At 41.4% G+C, this 22,298-nt stretch overlaps 1 protein-coding gene across 1 annotated transcript in view; it reads right to left on the bottom strand.

The window, feature by feature from the left end:
* The window catches only part of MAPK1 (mitogen-activated protein kinase 1), a 79,375-nt gene that overhangs the window by 10,015 nt on the left and 47,062 nt on the right, over positions 1-22,298 (bottom strand). Inside the window, exons 4-6 of the mRNA XM_070399959.1 lie at positions 16,008-16,124; positions 14,278-14,392; positions 13,853-13,984 (exon numbers count right to left, since the gene is read on the bottom strand). Of these exons, the coding sequence (XP_070256060.1) occupies positions 13,853-13,984; positions 14,278-14,392; positions 16,008-16,124 (364 nt within the window). The remainder of the gene's footprint in view (positions 1-13,852; positions 13,985-14,277; positions 14,393-16,007; positions 16,125-22,298) is intronic.

Raw genomic sequence — 22,298 nt, 5'->3', positions numbered from 1 at the left:
CCCCCACCCCAGGCCTAGACCCCACGGTGGGTCATCAGACTGGCTCTCCATCGCATGGCTTTGGGTCCATCTCACCTACCCAGCAAAACTGATCCTGGATCAGGGCTGCAACCTGTCACTTCCATCCTCAACCTGAGTTTCTTAATGGGGACCAAGAAAATGACCTAGCTGTGCAAACTGTGCTACCATAACTTTCTGACCACAGAACCCCGCCCTTAAAAACTATTGAGGATCATCCTGGCCAGTGTCTAAGTGGTTAGAGCGCTGGCCCATGCACCGAAGGGTCATAGGTTTTATTACCTATCAAGGGCACATACCTGGGTTGCAGGTTGGATCTCCAGCCCTGGTCAGGGCGTGTGCAGGAGGCAACCAATAGATGTGTCTTTCTCACATCGATGTTTCTCTCTCTCTCCCCCCCTCCCTCCCTTCTACTCTCTCTAAAAAAAATAAACAAATAAATGAAGTGAAAAAATATCCTCAGGTAAGAATTAAGAAAAACAAACAAATTTACAAAACCCCCCAAAATTTTTGAGGATCAATTTCAAAAAGCAGCTAAGTCAGCTCATAATTCAAACAAGTGCTTTTCCGTGAGAAAACCAGGGCAATCATATGTGGCAGACATGTTCTATGTGTACTTCCCATTTTGCCACATAAAACATTAAAAAGACATATATGAAGGGTGGGTTTTAATAAAGAGTATTTCTATTGCTTCAACAAGAACATTCTGGCCCTAGCTGGTTTGGCTCAGTGGATAAAGCATCGGCCTGAGGACTCAACGGTCCCAGGTTCGATTCCAGTCAAGGGCATGTACCTTGGTTGCGGGCACATCCCCAGTGGGGTGTGTGCAGGAGGCAGCTGATTGATGTCTCTCTCTCATCGATGTTTCTGACTCTCTATCCCTCTCCCTTCCTCTCTGTAAAAAAATCAATAAAATATATTAAAAAAAAAAAAAAAAGAACATTCTGACTGCAGTTGGCATTGGTTTTTAGCTGTGAGGGCATGGCACTGTCACCACCTTGTCCTGTGTTGAGGTGCTGGCAGTCTTGCTCACCACTGCTTAAGAACCAAGAGTGCAGATGGCAGCAGAGAAAAGGGTAAACAATGCCTTATAATATAAAAATAGTTTTATCCTCACAGATACCCTGGAAGGGATTTGGGACCTCAGAGGTGTAAGGAATATGCTATTGAGAACTCCTATGGTACAAAATTGCAAGCTTTTTTAAAATCTCATGAAGGCCCCCCAACTGCTCTGGAAAATCCCTGGTCTGCCCCTTCTCTATTCTAAGAGTCTTCTCAACTCCTACCACTTGAAGCATAACCTTCCTATCAACTGGACCTCATTATCCTCAGCAGATCTCACTGAGGGTGCTACTGAGATGCCCAGGAGTGACATTCCTGGATGTCCCTCCACCCAAATTCACACATATCCTCATTGTGGAAAGAGGAGAGCCTCTCCCTAATTAAAGCCAAATCTCTGCGACACGTGGCCTGATCACAACCAGCTCTCCCTCATCTGAACCACTAATTTGTCTCCACTTTCCATTTCAAACTTCTCACACTAATGCTTTAACTGCTCTTATGAGGTCACCAATGACCCCTTCATTAGAAGCCTCTCTGCTGCATGGAGACTGCTGAACATGTCTTTTTCTTATAATGCCATCGTCTGCTTCTGTAAAATACTGAGCTAGTTATTTTCTTTGTCCATTCTTTCTAGTTTTCAAGAGTTCCTATTTCATTTATTCCAGTGCCCACTGAAGGTTCATGTTATCCAGCTTCTTATACATCTCATTCTTCTATCCTCTGAACCTCTTGCATGATTTCAAATGCCATGTGTAAAATAACTCCCAGATCTATCTTTAGCCTAGAACTCTCACCCAAGCTTCAGATGAATAAATATAACTCTCTGTCGGTAATAAAAAAAGGATACAGCTTATGGTCACATTTACAACATATATATATATATATATATAGGGACAATAACAAAGTCTAGAAGCTTTTCAAACAGTAGGTTATCTGAGAAATGGAGAGACTCATTGCATAAACTACATTTTTTAAATTAAAAAAATAAAAGTGGGGAAGAACAGAATTCCTCAACTTTTTTTAAAAAATGTATTTTATTGATTTTTTACAGAGAGGAAGGGAGAGGGATAGAGAACTAGAAACATCGATGAGAGAGAAACATCAATCAGCTGCCTCCTGCACACCCCCTACTGGGATGTGCCCGCAACCAAGGTACATGCCCTTGACCGGAATCGAACCTGGGACCCTTCAGTTCGCAGGCCAACGCTCTATCCACTGAGCCAAACCGGTTAGGGCTCCTCAACTTTTTTTTCATGCAGAATCCCTCATCTTTTTTTGTCTGTTGGTTTTGCTTACCAGTGTCGACTCCCTCTAACCACATGAGCTGCTCTTGCCATGGGGGAGCGCCCAGGCTTGCCCACCCACCCTGGCTGTGCTGTGGGAGTGGTGACCTGGGTGGGTTCCCTTGGCCACAATGACTAGTCTGGGGTGGGTCCAAAGAGACAATGAGTGCCAGCCCTAAGCTGAAACTATCAGGAGACCTGTCAGTGTGTGCCGGGAGCTGCTAGTGGCTATCCTGTCACCAAAACAAAGAGACTAAAAATAAAGATAGCACAAGAGGAAGGCCATGCTGGAAGAAGTAAAGCCCAGGTTCCAGTCAAAGTGACTGTCTGGGAATCTCAACACTACTGGGCTTGTCTTTTATGAGAGCCAGTGAAGGCCTTCTTCAGGCTGAAGTCAGTTGACAGGTTCTGTGGACGTGAGAAGGCCTCCAATGGCTGACCCTCTAATCTGTGTGAATGACTTACTCAAGATCTTTCAACTCTGGCACCCACAGCCCCATCATTCAAAGGAAACCACTGCTAATGTTTTTTTCTTTTTAAGATATAGGGAACACAATAGGAAACTGGGGCAGATGATATGGGACCCTGGGCCTTAGGTTTAATATTGTGTGATTGAAAGCCATTTAATGGTTTCTATAAGTAATATAATTCCACCTGGGTTCTAAATATACATAAATCATATGGAGACAAGAGTAGAAGCCACAGGACCAGTTAGGAAGCTATCCTAGTAATCCAAGCAAGAAATGAAAGATGCTTGATAAGGTAGAGGTAGGTCTGATGAGACATGATTAGATGCTGGTTATAATTTGAAGATGGAGCTAACAGCATTTGCTGATGGACTAAAAAAGAACTCAAATTTTGTTTCTTTTAAAAATATATATATATTTATTGATTTCAGAGAGGAAGGGAAAAGGAAGGGAGAGAAGCATCAATGATGAGAGAGAATCACTGATTGGCTGCCTCATGCACACCCCACACTGGGGACTGAGCCCGAAACCTGGGCATGTGCCCTTGACTGGAATCAAACCTGGGACCCTTCAGTCCACAGGCAGACGCTCTATCCACTGAGCTAAACCAGCTAGGGCAAGTTTTGTTTCTTGAGAGCTCGTTTGGAGGTTCTAGCAGGGGAGCGCAGCTACTCGTATACCCTTGACCGAAGACCGGTCCTCTCCTGGGGGGGGGGGGGGGGGTCGTCCTCTTCGACCGAGCGCGCAGCTTCAGGAGGGACGCACATGGATCGGTGAGGGAGGAGGGGGACACCCGCCTAGTCAGCCAGATCAGCTGAATCAACCCTGGCGACCAATGGGGTGACAGATGTCGCAGCCAGATCGCCCTCACATCCAAGTTTTGTTTTTGTTGTGTTTGTTTTCCAGAGTAATTGCAGACCCCTGGTTTCATTTACTAGTACTATGGCACAAAACACCACAGAAAGAGCGGATTTGGGGGGAAAATAAAGAGTATTATTTGCCATATTAAGTTTGTGATGCCTATGAAACATGCTACTTGAGGTATATAAGTCTGGAGTTCAGAGGAGAAGTAGGGCAGGAGATGCGAATATGGGAGTCACTAATTTATAGTTATTTAAAGTCAAGTGATTGCAATTGACCACCTAGGAAGCAGGAGACAGAAGCAAACAGAAGAGGCTGAAGAACAGTCTGGCTTACTCCAGCAGTTAGAGAATGGGAAGAGAAGTGCCCATATATGGAGGTTGAGATGGTGTATCCAGTGATTTCCTGAAAGCCAAATAAAGAAAATGGCTCAGCCCAGCCGGAGTGGGTAAATTGGTTGAGCATTGAGCATTGTCTTGTGCACCGAAAGGTTGCTGGTTGCATTCCCTGGTCAGGGCACATACCTGGGCTGTGGGTTCGATCCCCAGTAGGGGTGCATATGGAAGGCAACTGATCTCACATTGATGTTTCTCTCTCCCTCCTTTCTCTCACCACTGCTAATGTTTTGATATATTTTGTACAATTTTTGTATGCATTTCCTTGTACATAAATGAGATCATACTATATGTAATAAATGCTATATTATTTCCCTAGTATATAATGCTAATTAGTATTTTCCCATGCTGTAAACTTTTACAAAAAAGACCCCCACAAAAACTTTTAATGACTTTCATTATTCCTTTAAGCAGATGTATCATAATTTACTCAACCATTCAATAAACATTTGGCATTTAGTTTGTTTCTACTGCCTAACAGGTGTCTTAAATTCAACATGGCACAAACTAGATTCTCACATGCTAACCTCCAAACTGTTGCTCCTAATCTCAAAATTTCTTAATTATGATTCTGTAAATTTCTTGTGTAATTTTTATAGATTATGTTCTTTTCTTTTGCTCACTTATTTATCTACTGATTTGTCTCTGCATTTTATACACTAATAATATTAATGATGAGCCTAACATTAAAAACTAATAATTTACTTAACCTTCCTAAATTACCCTGTGAGGGGGGAAATGCAATTTTCCCTAATTTGAGATGAAGAAATTGTGAAATAGAGGTTAAATAATTTGCCCAAAGTGAAAGACCTGAGGTGGTGGAGCTTGTTTGAACTCAGGAGCCTGACTCCAGAGCACACAGCTTAAATACTATGCTGTGCTGCCTTCAAAATGACAGAACAGGGCTCCTTTAAAGCTTATTCAGTTTAGAACATTTTATACCTATTGTCCACACCTGTTCCATCTAATCTATTTTAAGTTTTAAAACTTTCATGTGATCAAATCTACTATTTTTCCTTTATGTTTGTTTTTTTTAGGAAGATAGTCATTCTCCATGTAGAGATCAGAAAAAAATACTGACTACTCTAAATACTTGTTAGATTCTAATGGTATGACTTTTAGAAAAAAGTATTTAATCATTAATTTTTTGGATTTATTTTGATGTGTGAGTAATAATTTAAACTGATTTTCTTCCAAGTAGCTATTCAGTTAGCCCAGCACCATCTGCTGAATAATAATTATTTCTTCCCCCTCAAGATTTGAGAGAATCTGAAGCTCGATCCCTTTGAAGAAAAATCTGTATTACTGCTGGTTCAAGGGATTCAGCAATCAGAAATTTCTAACAAACATGTGAAAAAATATTCATTCTCACTCTTAATTAAAGAAAAAACAAATTAAAATGCCACTTCTCCCCCATTTGGTTGGCAGACCCAAAAGTTCAATACCCAGCGAGAATTGCTGGAACAAAAGACATGTGACAGAATTGCCAAATTGTCCTCTAGGGAGAATCATCCAATTTACACCCCACCAGCTGTCTCAGAACATCGGTTCCCCACAGCCTTGACCACACAGTGGGTTATCAAACTTATTGATGCTTATTACTGTGATGAGTGGGGGGAAATGGAATTAATGACTTTTCTTTCTTTTTATTTTGCCAGACTAGATTTTTTTTAATCCAAGTAAACGTTTATAATATAAAAACACAAACACTGAAAGTAAAATCATGAGAATAAAATATGCCAAGCAAATACAAACCAGAAGAAAGATGGTGTGTCCATACTAATTCAAACTAAATAAATTGTGAAGCAAAGCATTAACTAGACAGAAAAAGGGTTAATTACTACACAGTGATAGTTTCAAATCATGGGAAAGACACAAGACTTCTAAATGTGTATACATGTACAGCTTTAACATCTAAATACCATCTAGGGCAGTGGTTCTCAACCTTCTGGCCCTTTAAATACAGTTCCTCATGTTGTGACCCAACCATAAAATTATTTTCGTCACTACTTCATAACTGTAATGTTGCCACTGTTATAAATCGTAATGTAAATATCTGATATGCAGGATGGTCTTAGGCGACCCCTGTGAAAGGGTCGTTCGACTGCCAAAGGGGTCGTGACCCACAGGTTGAGAACCGCTGATCTAGGGCAACCACTAAAAGAATAAACATATGACAATTTTCAAATGAGTAAAGGGAAAAATGAAAGAATGTATAAAAAAAGGACTTCCATCTAATGATGGATACATGTCATTATACATTTGACCAAATCCATGGAATGTACAACACTGAGACTAGTAAACATAATGTAAACCATGGACTTTGTATGCTTAAGATGTGTCAGTGTAGGTTCACCAATTGTAATAAATGTACTGTCCTGGTAGGGGATGTGGATAATGGGGGATCGGGGGAAAGGTATGTGGAAAATCTCTCTCTCTCCCTCAATTTTGCTGTGAACTTTAAACAGCTCTAAAAAAAGATAAACGTTTAATCTAAAACAATAAACCAGAGATAAAAGACAAAAAAATAGCAAATATACCTAAATAATGAGTGTAAAAAAACAAAACCCACAAGAATAGCAGGGGGAAAATAGCACTAAAATCAATCCAAAAGATGGCAAGAAAGGAGAAATGAATGAGAAATAGAAAAATAGAAAGTACAAAATACAATTTATTTAGAAATAAATCTAAATACTTAGTAAACACAGTAAATACAAAGCCTGAAGGAACTGCTAGAACAGCCATGGGCAAACTACGGCCCTCGGGCCGGATCCAGCCCGTTTGAAATGAATAAAAAAAAAAAATTAAAAAAAAAAGACCGTACCTTTTTATGTAATGATGTTTACTTTGAATTTATATTAGTTCACACAAGCACTCCATCCATGCTTTTGTTCCGGCCCTCCGGTCCAGTTTAAGAACCCATTGTGGCCCTCGAGTCAAAAAGTTTGCCCACCCCTGTGCTAGAAGATACTGATAAATCCATCATCAGGTAGGAGATTTTGACATACTTGTCAAAGTTATTGATATATCCAGCAGACAAAATTATTAGAAAGGCTTGAAAAACACAATTAAAGGTTGATTTAGCCCTAGCTGGTTTGGCTCAGTGGATAGAGCATCGGCACTTGTACGTAAGGGTTCCAGGTTCGATTCTGGTTAAGGGCACATACCCTGGTTGCAGGTTCCCCAGTCCTGTCGGGGTGCATGCAGGAGGCAACCAATTGATGTGTGTCTCACATTGATGTCTCTGTCTCTCACTCTCCCTTCCAAGCTCTAAAACAATGAAAAAATATCCTTGAGTAAGGATTAACAACAAAACAAAAAATAAAGAAAAAGATTGAGCTAATGAACACACATAGAATAGTGCATCCCCTGAATGGGAATATACTCTTTTCAGACACCCATGGAATATTTACAAAAAACTGATTAGCTGCTAGGCTGTAAAGCAAGTCTCAAGAAATAGTAGTTTTGTATGATCACTTTTTCTGACAATTATGCAAAAGGAAATTAGTAACAAAAATGGAACCAGTAAAAAAGCACGTTTGGAAAATGAAAACACATTTCTAAACAATTCATGGATCAAATAAAAATAACAATGAAAATAAAAATTTAGAAATGATGGATAACAAAAAAATACTACATATCCAAACTTGTGGGATGCAGCTAACGTAGTTAGAATGAAGGTTCTGGTTTTGAATTAGCTGTCTCCAACTTAAGAAATAAGAAAATAATAGAAAACACACACACACACTAGAAGGAAAAGCATGATTTCCAGGGTGACCTTGTAGTAGGGAATTGACATCTGATGGGTATCTTAAAGTCACCTATTTCCTCTCCTAGAGTAGGTCTTGGGAGTCCCACACCAAGGCACTAAGGGTTGTATGGCTCTTGCAGGTTGCAGAGTGGATGTCAGAAGTATTGACCCTGCAGTGGGTGGACTTAAGGGCTTAAAAAGGAAGGTGCCTGGTGCACTCCCAGGTCTTTCTGACCCTGGCAGGTAAGGCAGTTACAGGTGTGACAGCTGCATAAGCTGGCTGATCCTCTGGCCCAGGAGTATCTAATGTACCCTCTGCAAATTGGGCCAAAGCAAGAAAAGAACAGCATTTCTTGAGTCTCTTTACCTTCTGCTTTTTCTTTTCCTTTTCTTTAAGTTCCGTCTCAAGACAGGCAAAGAGAATAAGGAGAAAGTCACCAACCAAAGTGGGTGAGTGTGCACATGAGCAGAGCACCTCTTTGGGGGCCCAGGGTCAATGATGACCCATTTGAACTCTGTGGAGACCATTTGTCAGGGAAAGGGAATTCCCCACAAAACAAAAAGAACATGGGAACTCAGGTTCCCAGGCCAAGAGCTCTGCAGTTTCTATGGACCAGAGAGAAGACAATTATTCTCGCAGAGGCAGACCCAGCAGGAACCAAAGGCACCCGTCTCCTCCATCTGCAGGGGAGTAGTACCCCCTCTTTCGCTCATTCTGTAACAAGCCTCTGCAGAATTCATTGAAGTATTTTAAAACCAGTTGAGAAAAATCAGTCCATATGTTTAGACTAACCATGCATGCAAACCAAGAAATAAATATAAAGGAGGAGGAAGTAGAGAACAAAACAACAAAATTAAGCTTTGAGTGAATGTCTAATAAACTTGACATTTTAAATAGGCACCTTGAAATTTCCATGTGCTGGTGACAATGATAATAATTGAATGCATAAGAGATAAGTCTATTAAAAATAGTAACTTGCCCTGACCGGTTTGGCTCAGTGGATAGAGCGTTGGCCTGCGGACTGAAGGGTCCCAGGTTCAATTCCGGTCAAGGGCATGTACCTTGGTTGCAAGCACATTTCCAGTAGGGGGTGTGCAGGAGGCAGCTGATCGGTGTTTCTCTCTCATCGATGTTTCTAACTCTCTATCCCTTTCCCTTCCTCTCTGTAAAAAATCAATAAAATATTTTTTAAAAAATAGTAACTAAAGCTGTTGAGAGCTTTAAAATTCAGATTTTTGTTTTAAATTCAAGGTTTGTGGCCCCTCCTCACTGCAGCCCTGCATCTGGTGAGGCTATGGAGGGACCTAGCTGGGAAGCCCACCAACCCCCCCCCCGCTGGGGCCTGGGCCACAGGTATCAGGATCCCTAGGGGCAGGCCCTTTTGGTTTTAGGGAGCTCTTCTGTAAGAGAGTCCCCCTGTTTGTGAGGCCCAGAAGCAGTCACATAGCGCTCCCTTTTCCAGTCCAGGGCCGGAAGGAAATATAAAGTCCTTTTCTTTTGTTAGAGGTTTCATTTACATAACATAAAATTTGCCATTTTAAAGCATACATTTCATTGGCATTCAGTGCAATCACAATGTTGTGCAATTACCTGATATATCAAGTTCCAAACTGTGTTGTTGTTTTAAAATTATTTTATTACTTATCTATTTGTTTTTCAACATTTTTTTTTTAATCCTCACCCGAGGACATTTTCCATTGATTTTTAGAGAGTGGAAGAGAGAGGGAAAGACAGAGAGAAATATCGGTATGAGAGAAACATCGATTGGTTGCACTTGCCCTGGAGCCTGCAACTGAGGTATGTGGCCTTAACCGGAATTGAACCTGGGACCCTTCAGTCTGCAGTTGACGCTCTATCCACTGAGCCAAACTGGCTAGGGCCCAAACTGTGTTTTATCATCCCCAAAAGAACACCCTGTGCCCAGTCAACAGCCACTCCCACTCTCTCCGACCCCAGCCCCGGGCAACCACCATTCTGCATCCTATTTCTATGGATTGACCTATTTTGGATATTTCGTATAAACTGAATCATGTAATATGTGATCTTTCATGCTTGGTTTCTTTCACATAACATGTTTTCAAGGTTAATCCACGCTATTACATGTATCAGTACTTCATTCTTTTTTTTTTTTTTTTTTTAATATATTTTATTGATTTTCCACAGAGAAGAAAGGAGAGGGACAGAGAGCCAGAAACATCGATGAGAGAGATTGATCAGCTGCCTCCTGCACGCCCCCCAGTGGGGACGTGCCCGCAACCAAGGTACATGCCCTTGACCGGAATCGAACCTGGGACCCCTGAGTCCGCAGGCCGACGCTCTATCCACTGAGCCAAACCGGTTCGGCCATTCTTTTTTTATGCCTGAGTAGTATTATATTGCAGGTGTATACTACATTTTGTTTATCCATTCATCCGTTGATGGGTCAAAGGTGCTTTGGGGAGGTGCCCTGTGCTCATATTCTTTAAGTGGCTAGGAGATTATGAACATAATTCAGTGCCAGCTATATAATAATAACCATCCAATGAGAAATCCTGGTTCAGAATACTTTAGAACTCTAGCTTTTTTAAAAAAATTATTTATTGTTGAAAGGATTACATGTCTGTCTCCTTTTTCCCCCACTGATCTCTCTCAGCCCGCTCCCGCCCCCCAGCACAGAATTCTAGCTTTTTAAGTTTAGGAAAGGATTGTTGAATGGATGGATGGAAAGATGGGTGGGTAAATGGCTCAGCAGATAAAAAAGTTGAGTGGTTACATTTATTAAAGGGAAGAGCACTAAACTTAAAAGATTCCAACTCCATGTTTGCCACAGAATAGCTCCCTTGCATATAATCACTTCACCTCTGTGTGCCTTCATTTTTTCACATGGAAAGCTAGGCTCTTAGACCAGATGGTTTCTTGTGATCCCAGGAGACCCCCCCCTCTGCAATAACCTCCTGGGAAAGAGGGAATCCTGACTAGCTGGGCTGAAGTATAGGTAGGTTACACAGAGGCAGAAAAATAGACCAGCTGATTTTGAGACAGATTCGTCTGACCTGGGTATTCTACCATTGCTTCCCAATTTGAGTTGGGTTCATCAAAGGCTTTCTTCTTGACCTCATAGAGCCCCTTATCTTCCCATACCTAATTCCTACTACACCCCAGTCCTGCCTCACTGTCATACAATGTCCTTTAGATATTCTGCTCCAGTTGTCCCCACTAAAAGCTTTATTTTCCCAAATTTATGACTTTCTTTCTCTGGTAAAGCAATTGGACTCCCAAGGCCAGACTCTGGAGCTGGGAAGCTGAGAGGCTGACTTGCTTCACAGCCCAAGTTCTCCACAGGCCAGCACAGGTGCCTGAGCTGACTGTTAGTGAAGGCCATTTCCCCACCCAATTACCACCAACTTGAGGGTTATTTTCTCCACAAACATGTGTGCAGCAAGTTGCCATAGAAATTAAAGTGATTTGTTAGCACTGGGATCCAGAAAATAAAGTATGAGCCAAGCTTAAAAATACTAGAGGTAAGGGAGGGATAGGGCTATCAAGAGACATATGAAAGATTTTTTTTCATGAAAGGTTGAGGAGGAAGCTTCTTGCATTATGGAGAAGCATCTCCATGATGGAGATGGTGCTGGAGAGAGAGGACAAGGCCTCTAGATACTGGACTTGACCCCACCGAGGCTGGCATTCATTGTCTGGTATGGGCACAAGAAACTCTTGAGGCTCTCTGTCCACTATTTCCTCCCCACTAATGAAGACTAACAACAATTTAGTTAGGCCATGTAATCTGACCCATTAGTATGCATGCATCTTCCCTAGATCAGAGGGCAGTTACGTTGGGCCATGAGTTGACCTCATAGATCACCGTGATAGTAACAAGCTAGGGGTGGCAATTGCTTTGACTTCAAATAATTTTTCTTTTCTTTTTGTGCCTAAGCTAGTCCTGAAGGGCTGACCCTATTTCTGGAGAGCCTAGCCTAGTCCCAAAGGGCTCAGCCCAGGCTGCAGGGTGGAGCCTAGCCCCAAAGATCCCAGCCTAGCTCCAAAGAGAAGAGCCGAACCTAGTCCTGAATGGCCAAACGCAGTCTCGAAGGCCAGAGCCTAGCCCTGAACAGCTGAAGCCAGTTCAGAAGGGCAGAGTACAGCCCAGAAGAGCAGAGTCCAGACCCGAAGGGCAGAGCCTAGCCTGGAAAGGTGGAGTTTAGCCTATAAGAGCCCAGCCAAGGCCTAAGAGCCGAATCTAGTCCCAAAGGGCGGAGCCTAGCGCTCCCCTCAATCCCCCGAATTAATGGCTTTTAATGTCCATATCTCATATAATGAATAAAAATGAGTACCTTTCATTTCCCTATATTTATGAGACAATTACATTTCCTTTTTGTGAACTATCATTAACTAGACTTAAAAGTGCTTATGTTTCAGCTGGAAAAGTTTTAATTTCTTGAGTTCCTGGAGAGCTTCCATTCATTTCTTTATGTCATTTTCATATAAATCTAGGCTCTTAATCTGTCTTACTGCTGTTTTATGTCCAAGGTCTTAGAACCCTTGATGGCACAGATAGACACTTAGATCTATTTATTAGATAAACAAATGTATGTTACAGTAAAAAAAACTAGAAACAATCTGTAGGCAGATTAAATATGGCCACAAATTATTTATAGCTCCTCCCCTCTATAGGTAGATTAATTTCCCCACCCCTTGAATCTGTGGTAGCCTTGTGATTTGCTCTGACCATTACACTGTGCACAAGTGTCTGCTGTTCTGAGACCAATCCTTTTAGAGACCTTGCAGCTTCTGCTCTGGCTCCTTTAGAATATTTCCACCATCATGAAGAGCCCAGTCTGGTCTACTATAGGATGAGAGGCAAACCAAATGCAAGATGTTATAGGGTCACCTTAGACTATGCAAGTTGAGGTGAATAGAGCAGACCCACCCGCCTGTGTACACCCAGCCTAATGGTCTCATAAACATATATGTGTGCTTGTCTTAAGGCCCCAAGTTGTGGTGTGGTGTGGTGTTTGTTATGCAGCAATAAATACTGATGTAAACTTCAATGTCCAATACGTGACTAGCTAAAGACATTATGGGTCATCCCTACCAGGGAACATTCTGTAGTTATAACTTCAGATTTGGAAAGATGTCCAAGATACATAAATTAAAAAGTTTCAGTCTTGAGATCTCAAAATTTAGACCTACAAATGCCAGTGGTCTAGACATTCGCACAACCCTATTACTACTATAATACAGGTACTATTACTAACCCTATTTTATAAATGGGAAAACTGAGTCCCAGAGAGGTTAAGTAGTTGTCCAAAGTTCAGATAGCTAGTTAAGTTGCTGAGCTATGGATTGAACCTAAAGGCTGCAAAGCCTATGCTCTTAACACACGATGCTGTACTGTTGACTCTAGCACTGCCAATTCCATAACTCCACTTTATTCTATTTATAGTCTTTACCTGCTTCATTGTATTAATCCAAAACCTGCATTTCAACATTGATTTTCTGAATTTTAGTGGTGTCAATTATTATCTGAGGAGACCAATCTCAGAAGTTTATAACCTTAACATAAGAAAAATCAGCTAAAAAAAAAAAAAAAATGTCCTTACACATATTCTTTTTTTTTTTTTTTTAAATATGTATTGTATTGATTTTTTACAGAGAGGAAGGGAGAGAGATAGAGAGTTAGAAACATCGATGAGAGAGAAACATCGACCAGCTGGCTCCTGCACATCTCCCACTGGGGATGTGCCCGCAACCCAGGTACATGCCCTTGACCGGAATCGAACCTGGGACCTTTCAGTCCGCAGGCCGACGCTCTATCCACTGAGCCAAACCGGTTTCGGCTACACATATTCTTATATAAAACATGTCTATAGGAAAGAGTAAGAAAACAAACAGGAGCGAAGCCAGAGAGCAATAAGTAGGCATTATCCAGTAGGCTAACTTTACAGGCTAGTGACCTAATGATTTAACAAATAAAACAAACACAAAAACAAGAAGCTAAACTTAAGAAAAATAATCAACAAAATAATATTTACCTTTGGAATCAGCATTTGGGAACAGCCTGTTCCATGGCACCTTATTTTTGTGTGGGAGAGAAAGCAAATAGTTTCTAGCTTTTAGGTTGATTATGCAGTTCAGGTCTTCCTGTGATGGGGATCCAAGAATACCTATTAGATAAAATAAATACCTTTTAATTATGAAGACCAAAGTAAACTGACCACACACCATCAGCTGTAGGGCAGAATGGTCTTTGATAATTAATGTCTTCTCATACCACCTTGCCAATACTTACCTTTCTTATTAACAAGTTTTTTTACAAGGGTCTTATCATTTTGAATCAAGGACCATTAAAAACTCATGTCTGTCATAGGTGAAAGAGCTGTTAAAACTCTTAATTTAATGAAATGATTCTGATATAAACTGATGAAATGAATAAATCTAGTCCCCAATGAGCTCTTACCCAGAATGTGGTTCAGCTGGTCAAGGTAATGCTTCCCTGGGAAGATGGGCCTGTTGGAGAGCATCTCTGCCAGAATGCAGCCTACAGACCAAATATCAATGGACTTTGTATAGCCCTGCAATAGGAAGGGAGAAAAGATGGAAAATGATATCTGGCGTTACAAGACAAAATGAGATCTTCCTACATGACAGGCACATGATTGTCAGGAGTTTTAGCCTCTTCTTTGGCTCTATAATTCAAAAATAAATGAAAAAGATAGAGAAACCAATAATAATTTTGTTTTCTTAAAGGATGTTGAACAAGAGTACTTAATCTTATTGATCTTCAAAGTTGATCATGTTATAATGAAATAAGAATTTCCAAAGTATACTTCATTCTTTTCAAATAATTTGAGAGAGAAAATTAGCATCCTTAGAAATTGAAGCTAGAAACAAGAAAAAGCAATTACACCTATTAGTTTAGAACATTCGTAGCCTATTAACTCATTTTGGAAACTTGGAAACTCAAAAGGGGCACTGTTACACTTATAGAATATTTTTATCCATTTTGCAAATCATTTTTTAAAAAGTCAAGCTGAAGCCCGGCCAGTGCGGCTCAGTGGTTGAGCATCACCATGAACCAGGTGTTCAACGGTTCAATTACTAGTCAGGGCACATGCCCAGGTTGTAGGCTCAATCCCCAATAGGGGGCATGCAGGAGACAGCCAATCAATGATTCTCTCATCATTGGTGTTTCTATCCCTCTCTCCCTCTCCCTTCCTCTCTCTGAAATCAATAAAAAAAAAAAACACCCCAAAACCCCACAACACCCCCCATGAATCTCAATCTCCACAGAAGCTCTCAATGCTTTCCACCTGTTTCATAAGCCTAACAAAGATATCATACTTTCCTTTTTCTTGCTTTTATATATTTATTCAATCAATTATTTTTTCTGACCAAGATTGAGACTTCTAAGAAGAGTTTGCCTGTGAACTGGATGCACTCTTCCACAGCCACTTGGAGATCAGAGGAACACATGTCATTTGGAAACAGGATTATATAATTTTAAAGAATCCATAGCAGTTCTTATCCTTTCCACACCTATGTTTTCTCCAAATTATATTGTAATTTTGCTGAAGAGTCATTCTTTTTTATCAGCTAAATCTGATAACCTCTAACACCAACCCAGCCTACACTCAGCAGTGGCAGCAGCAGGTGTAAAAGCTGTCAGAGCCCTAGCCCGTTTGGTACAGTGGATAGAGCATCGGCCTGTGGATTGAAGGGTCCTGGGTTCGATTCCAGTCAAGGGCACATACCTTGATTGCAGGCTCCTCCCAGCCTGGGCCCTGGTCAGGGCTCACGCAGAAGGCAACCAATCAATGTGTTTCTCTCACATCGATGTTTCTCTCTGTCTTTCCCTCTCTCTTCCACTCTCCCTAAAAATCAATGAAAAAAATCCTCAGGTGAGGATTAACAACAACAACAAAAAAGCTGCCACGGGTGGAACATCTGTAGAGCTGAGCAAAGACAAAGACCAATTATTGTAACAGTGACCAGAGAGGCACACTCTCCAACTCTTACACATCAGCACTACTCCAGCTGAGGCCAAAATCCAGGGCCCAGAGTTCAATGCTGAACAGAAGATTATGGCAGCACATTGGTTCTGCCCAAACAGGCCAAGACTGAACCCTAGTGGAAACAGGTTTACTGAGAGGGAGGCTTATTTTCTTTATATGCAAACTTGCTCCTTACCTTGGAATTCAACATAATTTCTGGAGCCCTGTACCAACGTGTGGCTACATACTCTGTCAGGAACCCTGTGTGATCATGGTCTGGATCTGCAACGCGGGCCAAGCCAAAATCACAGATCTGAGAGAGAGAGAAAAAAAAAGGTCACCTTAGAGATTCTAACCAATTTAATATTAAAATGTCATAAAATAAAAAAGATAATAGCAATAATATCAGTAATAAGTAGTTACTACTATTACTATGTGGCAGGTACTTTGCTGGGAATTCTACATATTCATTCTTATTTTATTCTCACAACCTGAAGGCAGTGATGACAACCCATGTTAGAGACAAGGAACAGGCTGAAGGAGTCTGTAATAGGACACATTTTAAGAAGCATCCCACCTTTCATTATCTGCTTATCCCACAACAATCTCATTTAGGTTGTTTGACAAAAACTGTCCTGAGGAAAAATAAAGTCACCAAAAACCACCCAGGATCCTTTCTAGGTCCCCCACCTGCTGGCACTCCCAGGATCATCATTGCTAAAATCAGCTCCTCAACCTGCACTTCTACTTCTCAGACTTCACTTCCTGCTATTCTTCCACCTGTTCCATAAATGTAGGCATTTCCAAAGATTCTTTCCACTTTCCTCACAGACAAATTCATTCCCAAAGCTTTAAAGAGGCTTCATATACTGAAGTCAAATAATTTTTCCCTTAATATCCAGCTTCTCATTTCTCCTGACTCACAAAAAGTACTGCTGGTCCTCCATCACCTGGCCATTTCATATTTGATGCTATTCCACACTCCAATGTACATAAAATATAACTGTAATATACTTAGTCCAATACAACTGCATGATAAATAACCCAAGAAAGAGAGAAGCATGTTAACAACGACAGGTCAAAGTATAGAAGGCAGCCTGGAAGACAGAGACTAATTTGGAGGGTTACTGCTTTAATTCAGCTAAGAACTGATAAGGGCCTGCACTCAGGCCATAAAATGGAGACAAGAGGAAGAGACATTAAAAAAAAAAAAAAAAAAAAAAGAGGAAGGGGCATGCCTAAGAGATATACATAGGGCTTAAATGAATATTAATCTCTGTTTAGATATTCCATGTAGAGTGCCTCAATAATTCAGAAAAATACAGAAAGCTCCCATCCACCTCACAAATGTCTTCCCATAGCCTTGGACAATAGCATTGTCTTGTAGCACCCCTGATCCCACAGGCCCTGCTGCTTGCTTCAACTGTAGCATTCAAGGAGAGTTACATATCTGTGTTTCATAATTTCCATCTTTTGACATATTGTCACTGTATCTTCAAAAAGAGCAAATAGCACATCTGCTTCTCCAGTTACTCTTCCCAAGGCCACTTTCTTTTTTTTTTTTTTTTAAATATATTTTATTGATTTTTTTACAGAGAGGAAGGGAGAGGGATAGAGAGTTAGAAACATCGATGAGAGAGAAACATGGATCAGCTGCCTCCTGCACACCCCCTACTGGGGATGTGCCCGCAACCAAGGTACATGCCCTTGACCAGAATCGAACCTGGGACCCTTGAGTCCGCAGGCCGACGCTGTATCCACTGAGCCAAACCGGTTAGGGCAAGGCCACTTTCTATGTGTGCTCTCACAGAGTTGCATGGTGATGAAGTCCTGGGACCTGCTCCAAAGCTCTGACAGCTAACTCCAGTCACTGTACTCACCGTTCTCACCTTTCAAAACTGACGTGCTTGCCAATGCCAATACACCCCTGACACCCATTGGCCTGTTAGAGGATCTAGTTGATAAATGGCCATAAGTGTTTTAGGGGGATCGTAAGTTTTAACTTTGGCTTGACTTGAGACTTTCATGTACCTGCACCCTAATTTTAGAGCCTTTTCTACAAATACCTGTGAAACAAACTCCAGGAAGCCACCTCAGTACTTGTACCCTCAAGGTTCACTAGCAACATGATCCCATTTGGCATGATTTCCAACTTAGAGAAGCAATGAATGATTGATGTCTTCTTACATATGAAGGAGAATCCTCTATGCTATTCAGAGCCTCACCTACCATGCTGAACTACCACCGACCCATTTCAATTGTGTGTGGCTCAAACTTCTTAATACATCTGTGACCCATCGTTTCTCTCTTTTTTAGAGCTAACACTCTATCTTCTAACTCAGCCTGCTTTCTATAGTGTAAATGGATTCCTGAAGCCACATTCTGAATTGTGCAGAGAAGAAATACTGCATCTTGTCAGCAGCAAAAAACTAGCATAAGTCTGAGATCATGACCACAGATACTACACTAGCATCACATAGACTGGATGGATCTAGACTTGATACACAGCTTTCCGTGGGTCTGTTGAATCACAAAACAAATCCCAGATAGATTTTTTTAAAACCAGAAAAGGAATTCACAGACCAATGAGGTTATGTGTCACCACACTCCTCTGGACTTAGCAAAAGCTAGTCTCCCTGCCTGCAATCTAATTCATTCTCTAAATCTTACCTAAGTGTCATTTCTAAAATGTAAGTCACCTCTCTGGTTCAAAAACCTTTTAACCTTTGCATACTGAATGAAGCCCATATTCTTTAAGTATGACTTTCAAGGCCATTCACTGTCCTTATCTCGTCTCTCCCATTGCCATCTTTGTCTGAGACCTGCTCCCATTTACTCCAGACCATACTGACCATGCAATGCCCTTTCAACTGTGTGCCCTACCTATGCCATTCCTAACCTAAATACCCAGCTTGAAAGTTACTCTTCTGAGAAGTTTCCCAGGAGTCAGCACCACTTCCAAGAATTGCTCACTTTTCTGAACTCTTCTACTATCTTGTTAGAAGTTTATTATATGTAAGTACACAACCATAATCCATGATAGTTGTGCATATCCTTGTCTCCCAAGCAAGAATGTAAGTTGCACCCTAACCGGTTTGGGTCAGTGGATAGAGCGTCGGCCTGTGGACTGAAGGGTCCCAGGTTCAATTCCGGTCAAGGGCATGTACCTTGGTTGCGGGCACATCCCCAGTAGGGAGTGTGCAGGAGGCAGCTGAATCCATGTTTCTAACTCTCTATCCCTCTCCCTTCCTTTCTGTAGAAAAATCAATAAAATATATATTTTTTTAAAAAAAGAATGTAAGTTGCTAGAAAAAGGCAATACTTGACTTATTTTTTTTAATATATTTTATTGATTTTTTACAGAGAGGAAGGGAGAAGAATAGAGACTTAGAAACATCGATGAGAGAGAAACATCGATCAGCTGCCTCCTGCACACCCCCTACTGGGGATGTGCCCGAAACCAAGATACATGCCCTTGACCGGAATCAAACCTGGGACCTTTCAGTCCACAGGCCGACACTCTATCCACTGAGCCAAACCGGTTAGGGCTTGACTTACTTTTTATTCCCAAGTATCCTATACATAGTGAGCTCTCAACATTTGATGAACAAATGCCTTGATGGCGGCATAGGTAAACACCGGAGACTGCTGCCGCAAACAACCACTTCAAAAATACAACTAAAAGACGGAATGGACATCACCCAGAACCACAGGAAGGCTGGCTGAGGAGAGACTCTTCAACTAGAAGGAAAGACAACAGCAAACCGAGGCTCAGAGGAGGCGCAGTGTGGAAAATTTAAAGGTGCGGAGTTGCGCGCGCAAAACGGGCTGGTGGCTGAGGGCGTGGTTGTCGTTTTCAATCAGGAGGGAGCCTCAGACTCTGAGCTCCAGATCCAGGCGAGTCTCTAGGGACTCAGACTCAAACGGGAGAAGCGGGATTGTCTGGCATCAGTTGGAACGTGAGGGCAGCTTTCTCTCCGAGGTTTGCAGCGGTTGCCGGGGTTCTGAGAAGCAGAGCCTCTGGGAACGGGACTGAGAGCAGCCATAACTGCTCCCTCCGCCCGCCCTGTTGATCCCGTGCGGCCCGCCCCGCCCAAGTCCTGCGCAGAGCCATTTGCCGGATCACCTCAGGCAAAGGCTAGATTAGCACCTCCCCAGAGGACAGAAGTTTTCCCACAGCTGATTCTCACAGCCAGTTGGCCTGGTGGTCAAATCCCTCTAGTATTAACTACAACAATCAAGGCTTAACTAGAACAAGACTGCGCACAAAGACCACAAGGGGGTGCACCAAGAAAGCATAAAAAATGCGGAGATAAAAAAACATGACAGAAATGGAGGATATAGAGCTAAAAAATGCAATTTTGAGGGCTTGCAATAAACTTGAGGAGAGCCTCACGAAAACTAATGAGACCCTAGATGCTATGATAAAGAAACGAGAAATTAAGCATACACAGACTGAAATAAAGAATATTATACAGACACCCAATAGCAGACCAGAGGAGCGCAAGAATCAAGCCAAAGATTTGAAATGCGAAGAAGCAAAAAACACCCAACCAGAAAAGCAAAATGAAGAAAGAATCCGAAAATACGAAGATAGTGTAAGGAGCCTCTGGGACAGCTTTAAGCGTTCAAACATCAGAATAATAGGGGTGCCAGAAGATGAGAGACAGCAAGATATTGAAAACCTATTTGAAGAAATAATGGCAGAAAACTTCCCCCACCTGGTGAAAGAAATGGACTTACAGGTCCAAGAAGCGCAGAGAACCCCAAACAAAAGGAATCCAAAGAGGACCACACCAAGACACATCATCATTAAAATGCCAAGAGCAAAAGACAAAGAGAGAATCTTAAAAGCAGCAAGAGAAAGAGACTAAATTACCTACAAGGGAATACCCATACGACTGTCAGCTGATTTCTCAACAGAAACTTTGCAGGCCAGAAGGGAATGGCAAGAAATATTCAAAGTGCTGAATACCAAGAACCTACAACCAAGAGTACTTTATCCAGCAAAGCTATCATTCAGAATTGAAGGTCAGATAAAGAGCTTCACAGATAAGGAAAAGCTAAAGGAGTTCATCACCACTAAACCAGTATTATACGAAATGCTCCTTTAAGAAGAGGAAGAAGAAAAAGGTAAAGATACAAATTGTGAACAACAAACATGCATCTATCAACAAGTGAATCTAAGAATCAAGTGAATAAATAACCTGATGTACAGAATGAACTGGTGATTATAATAGAATCAGGGACATAGAAAGGGAATGGACTGACTATTCTTGGGGGGGAAAGGGGAATGGGAGATGCGGGAAGAGACTGGACAAAAATCGTGCACCTATGGATGAGGACAGTGGGTGGGGAGTGAGGGCGGAGGGTGGGGCGGGAACTGGGAGGAGGGGAGTTATGGGGGGGGGGGCGGAAAGAGGAACAAATGTAATCTGAACAATAAAGATTTAATAAAAAAAAAAGAAGCGTAACAATTGGGGTGAATTAATTGGCAGACATTCTAGATCAGCAGGTCCTTGAATAACATCATTTTGTTATAATGTTGATAAGAAATTTTAACTTTTGCTTATATCAATTAGACTACGGTAAAACCGGTTTCATTACATGTCATTTTGCATAAATTTGAAGAAAGCATCAATGACATTAAGCGAGGATTTACTGTATTTTCACAATAATGAATTAACAAGCTCTTAAAAATAAAAATCAGTGTAAAAGTTATCAGGCTAAAATATTAAATAATCTTGTTAATAAAATTAGTGTTCAAAGTGGCAATATTAAGGAAGAAAAATTAAAAATTGGAATGAGCAGCATTCCTTCACTAGAAAAGACAACTGAACATATCACTATGCTGCAATACATGTTTCTTAAAGTTCAAAACAAGGGTACAGTTGCTCCTCCTTGTCCTTTCCTTCCAGGAAATCCAGCCCAAAAGCTATTAGGTGGGATCAGGTGACCTAATGTCCTCTGTGGGGTGGAGAGAACTTCAGCAGCCCAGGGGGATATGTAGCATCCAAGTAGAGTTAAGAGTGGGCTCCAGACTGAGACATGGTCTAGGTGTGAGATGAAGAGGGAATCCATGTGGGTAGGTAGTGGTAGCCCAGGGGATTAGTCTGAGGAGGGTGAACAATGGATCCATGGATTATAGTGCACAAATCAACATTAGAGGTTGCAAAACGTAATTTTTCTAACTTTATTATTCCTTCTGCATTTATTGACTGGCATTCTTTTTAAAAAATGTATATATATTTATTAATTTCAGAAAGAAAGGGAGGAGAGATAGAAATATCAATGATGAGAGAGAATCCTTGATCAGCTGCCTCCTGCACGCCCCCTATTGGGGATCGAACCTGCAACCTGGGTATATGCCCTGACCAGGAATCACACAGGTGACCTCCTGGTTCCCGGGTCGAGACTCTCAACTGCTAAGCAATACCCGGCTGGGCCAATTTTAGAACATTTTTATAACTGTAAAAAGAAAGCTTGA

Source organism: Myotis yumanensis, unplaced genomic scaffold (assembly GCF_028538775.1).
Source record: "Myotis yumanensis isolate MYYU_CA2020_CCGP unplaced genomic scaffold, mMyoYum1.0.hap1 SCAF_19, whole genome shotgun sequence".
Lineage (NCBI taxonomy): Eukaryota > Metazoa > Chordata > Mammalia > Chiroptera > Vespertilionidae > Myotis > Myotis yumanensis.
The sequence above is the reverse complement of the archived record's forward strand: the minus strand, read 5'-3'. Positions and strand labels throughout refer to the sequence as shown.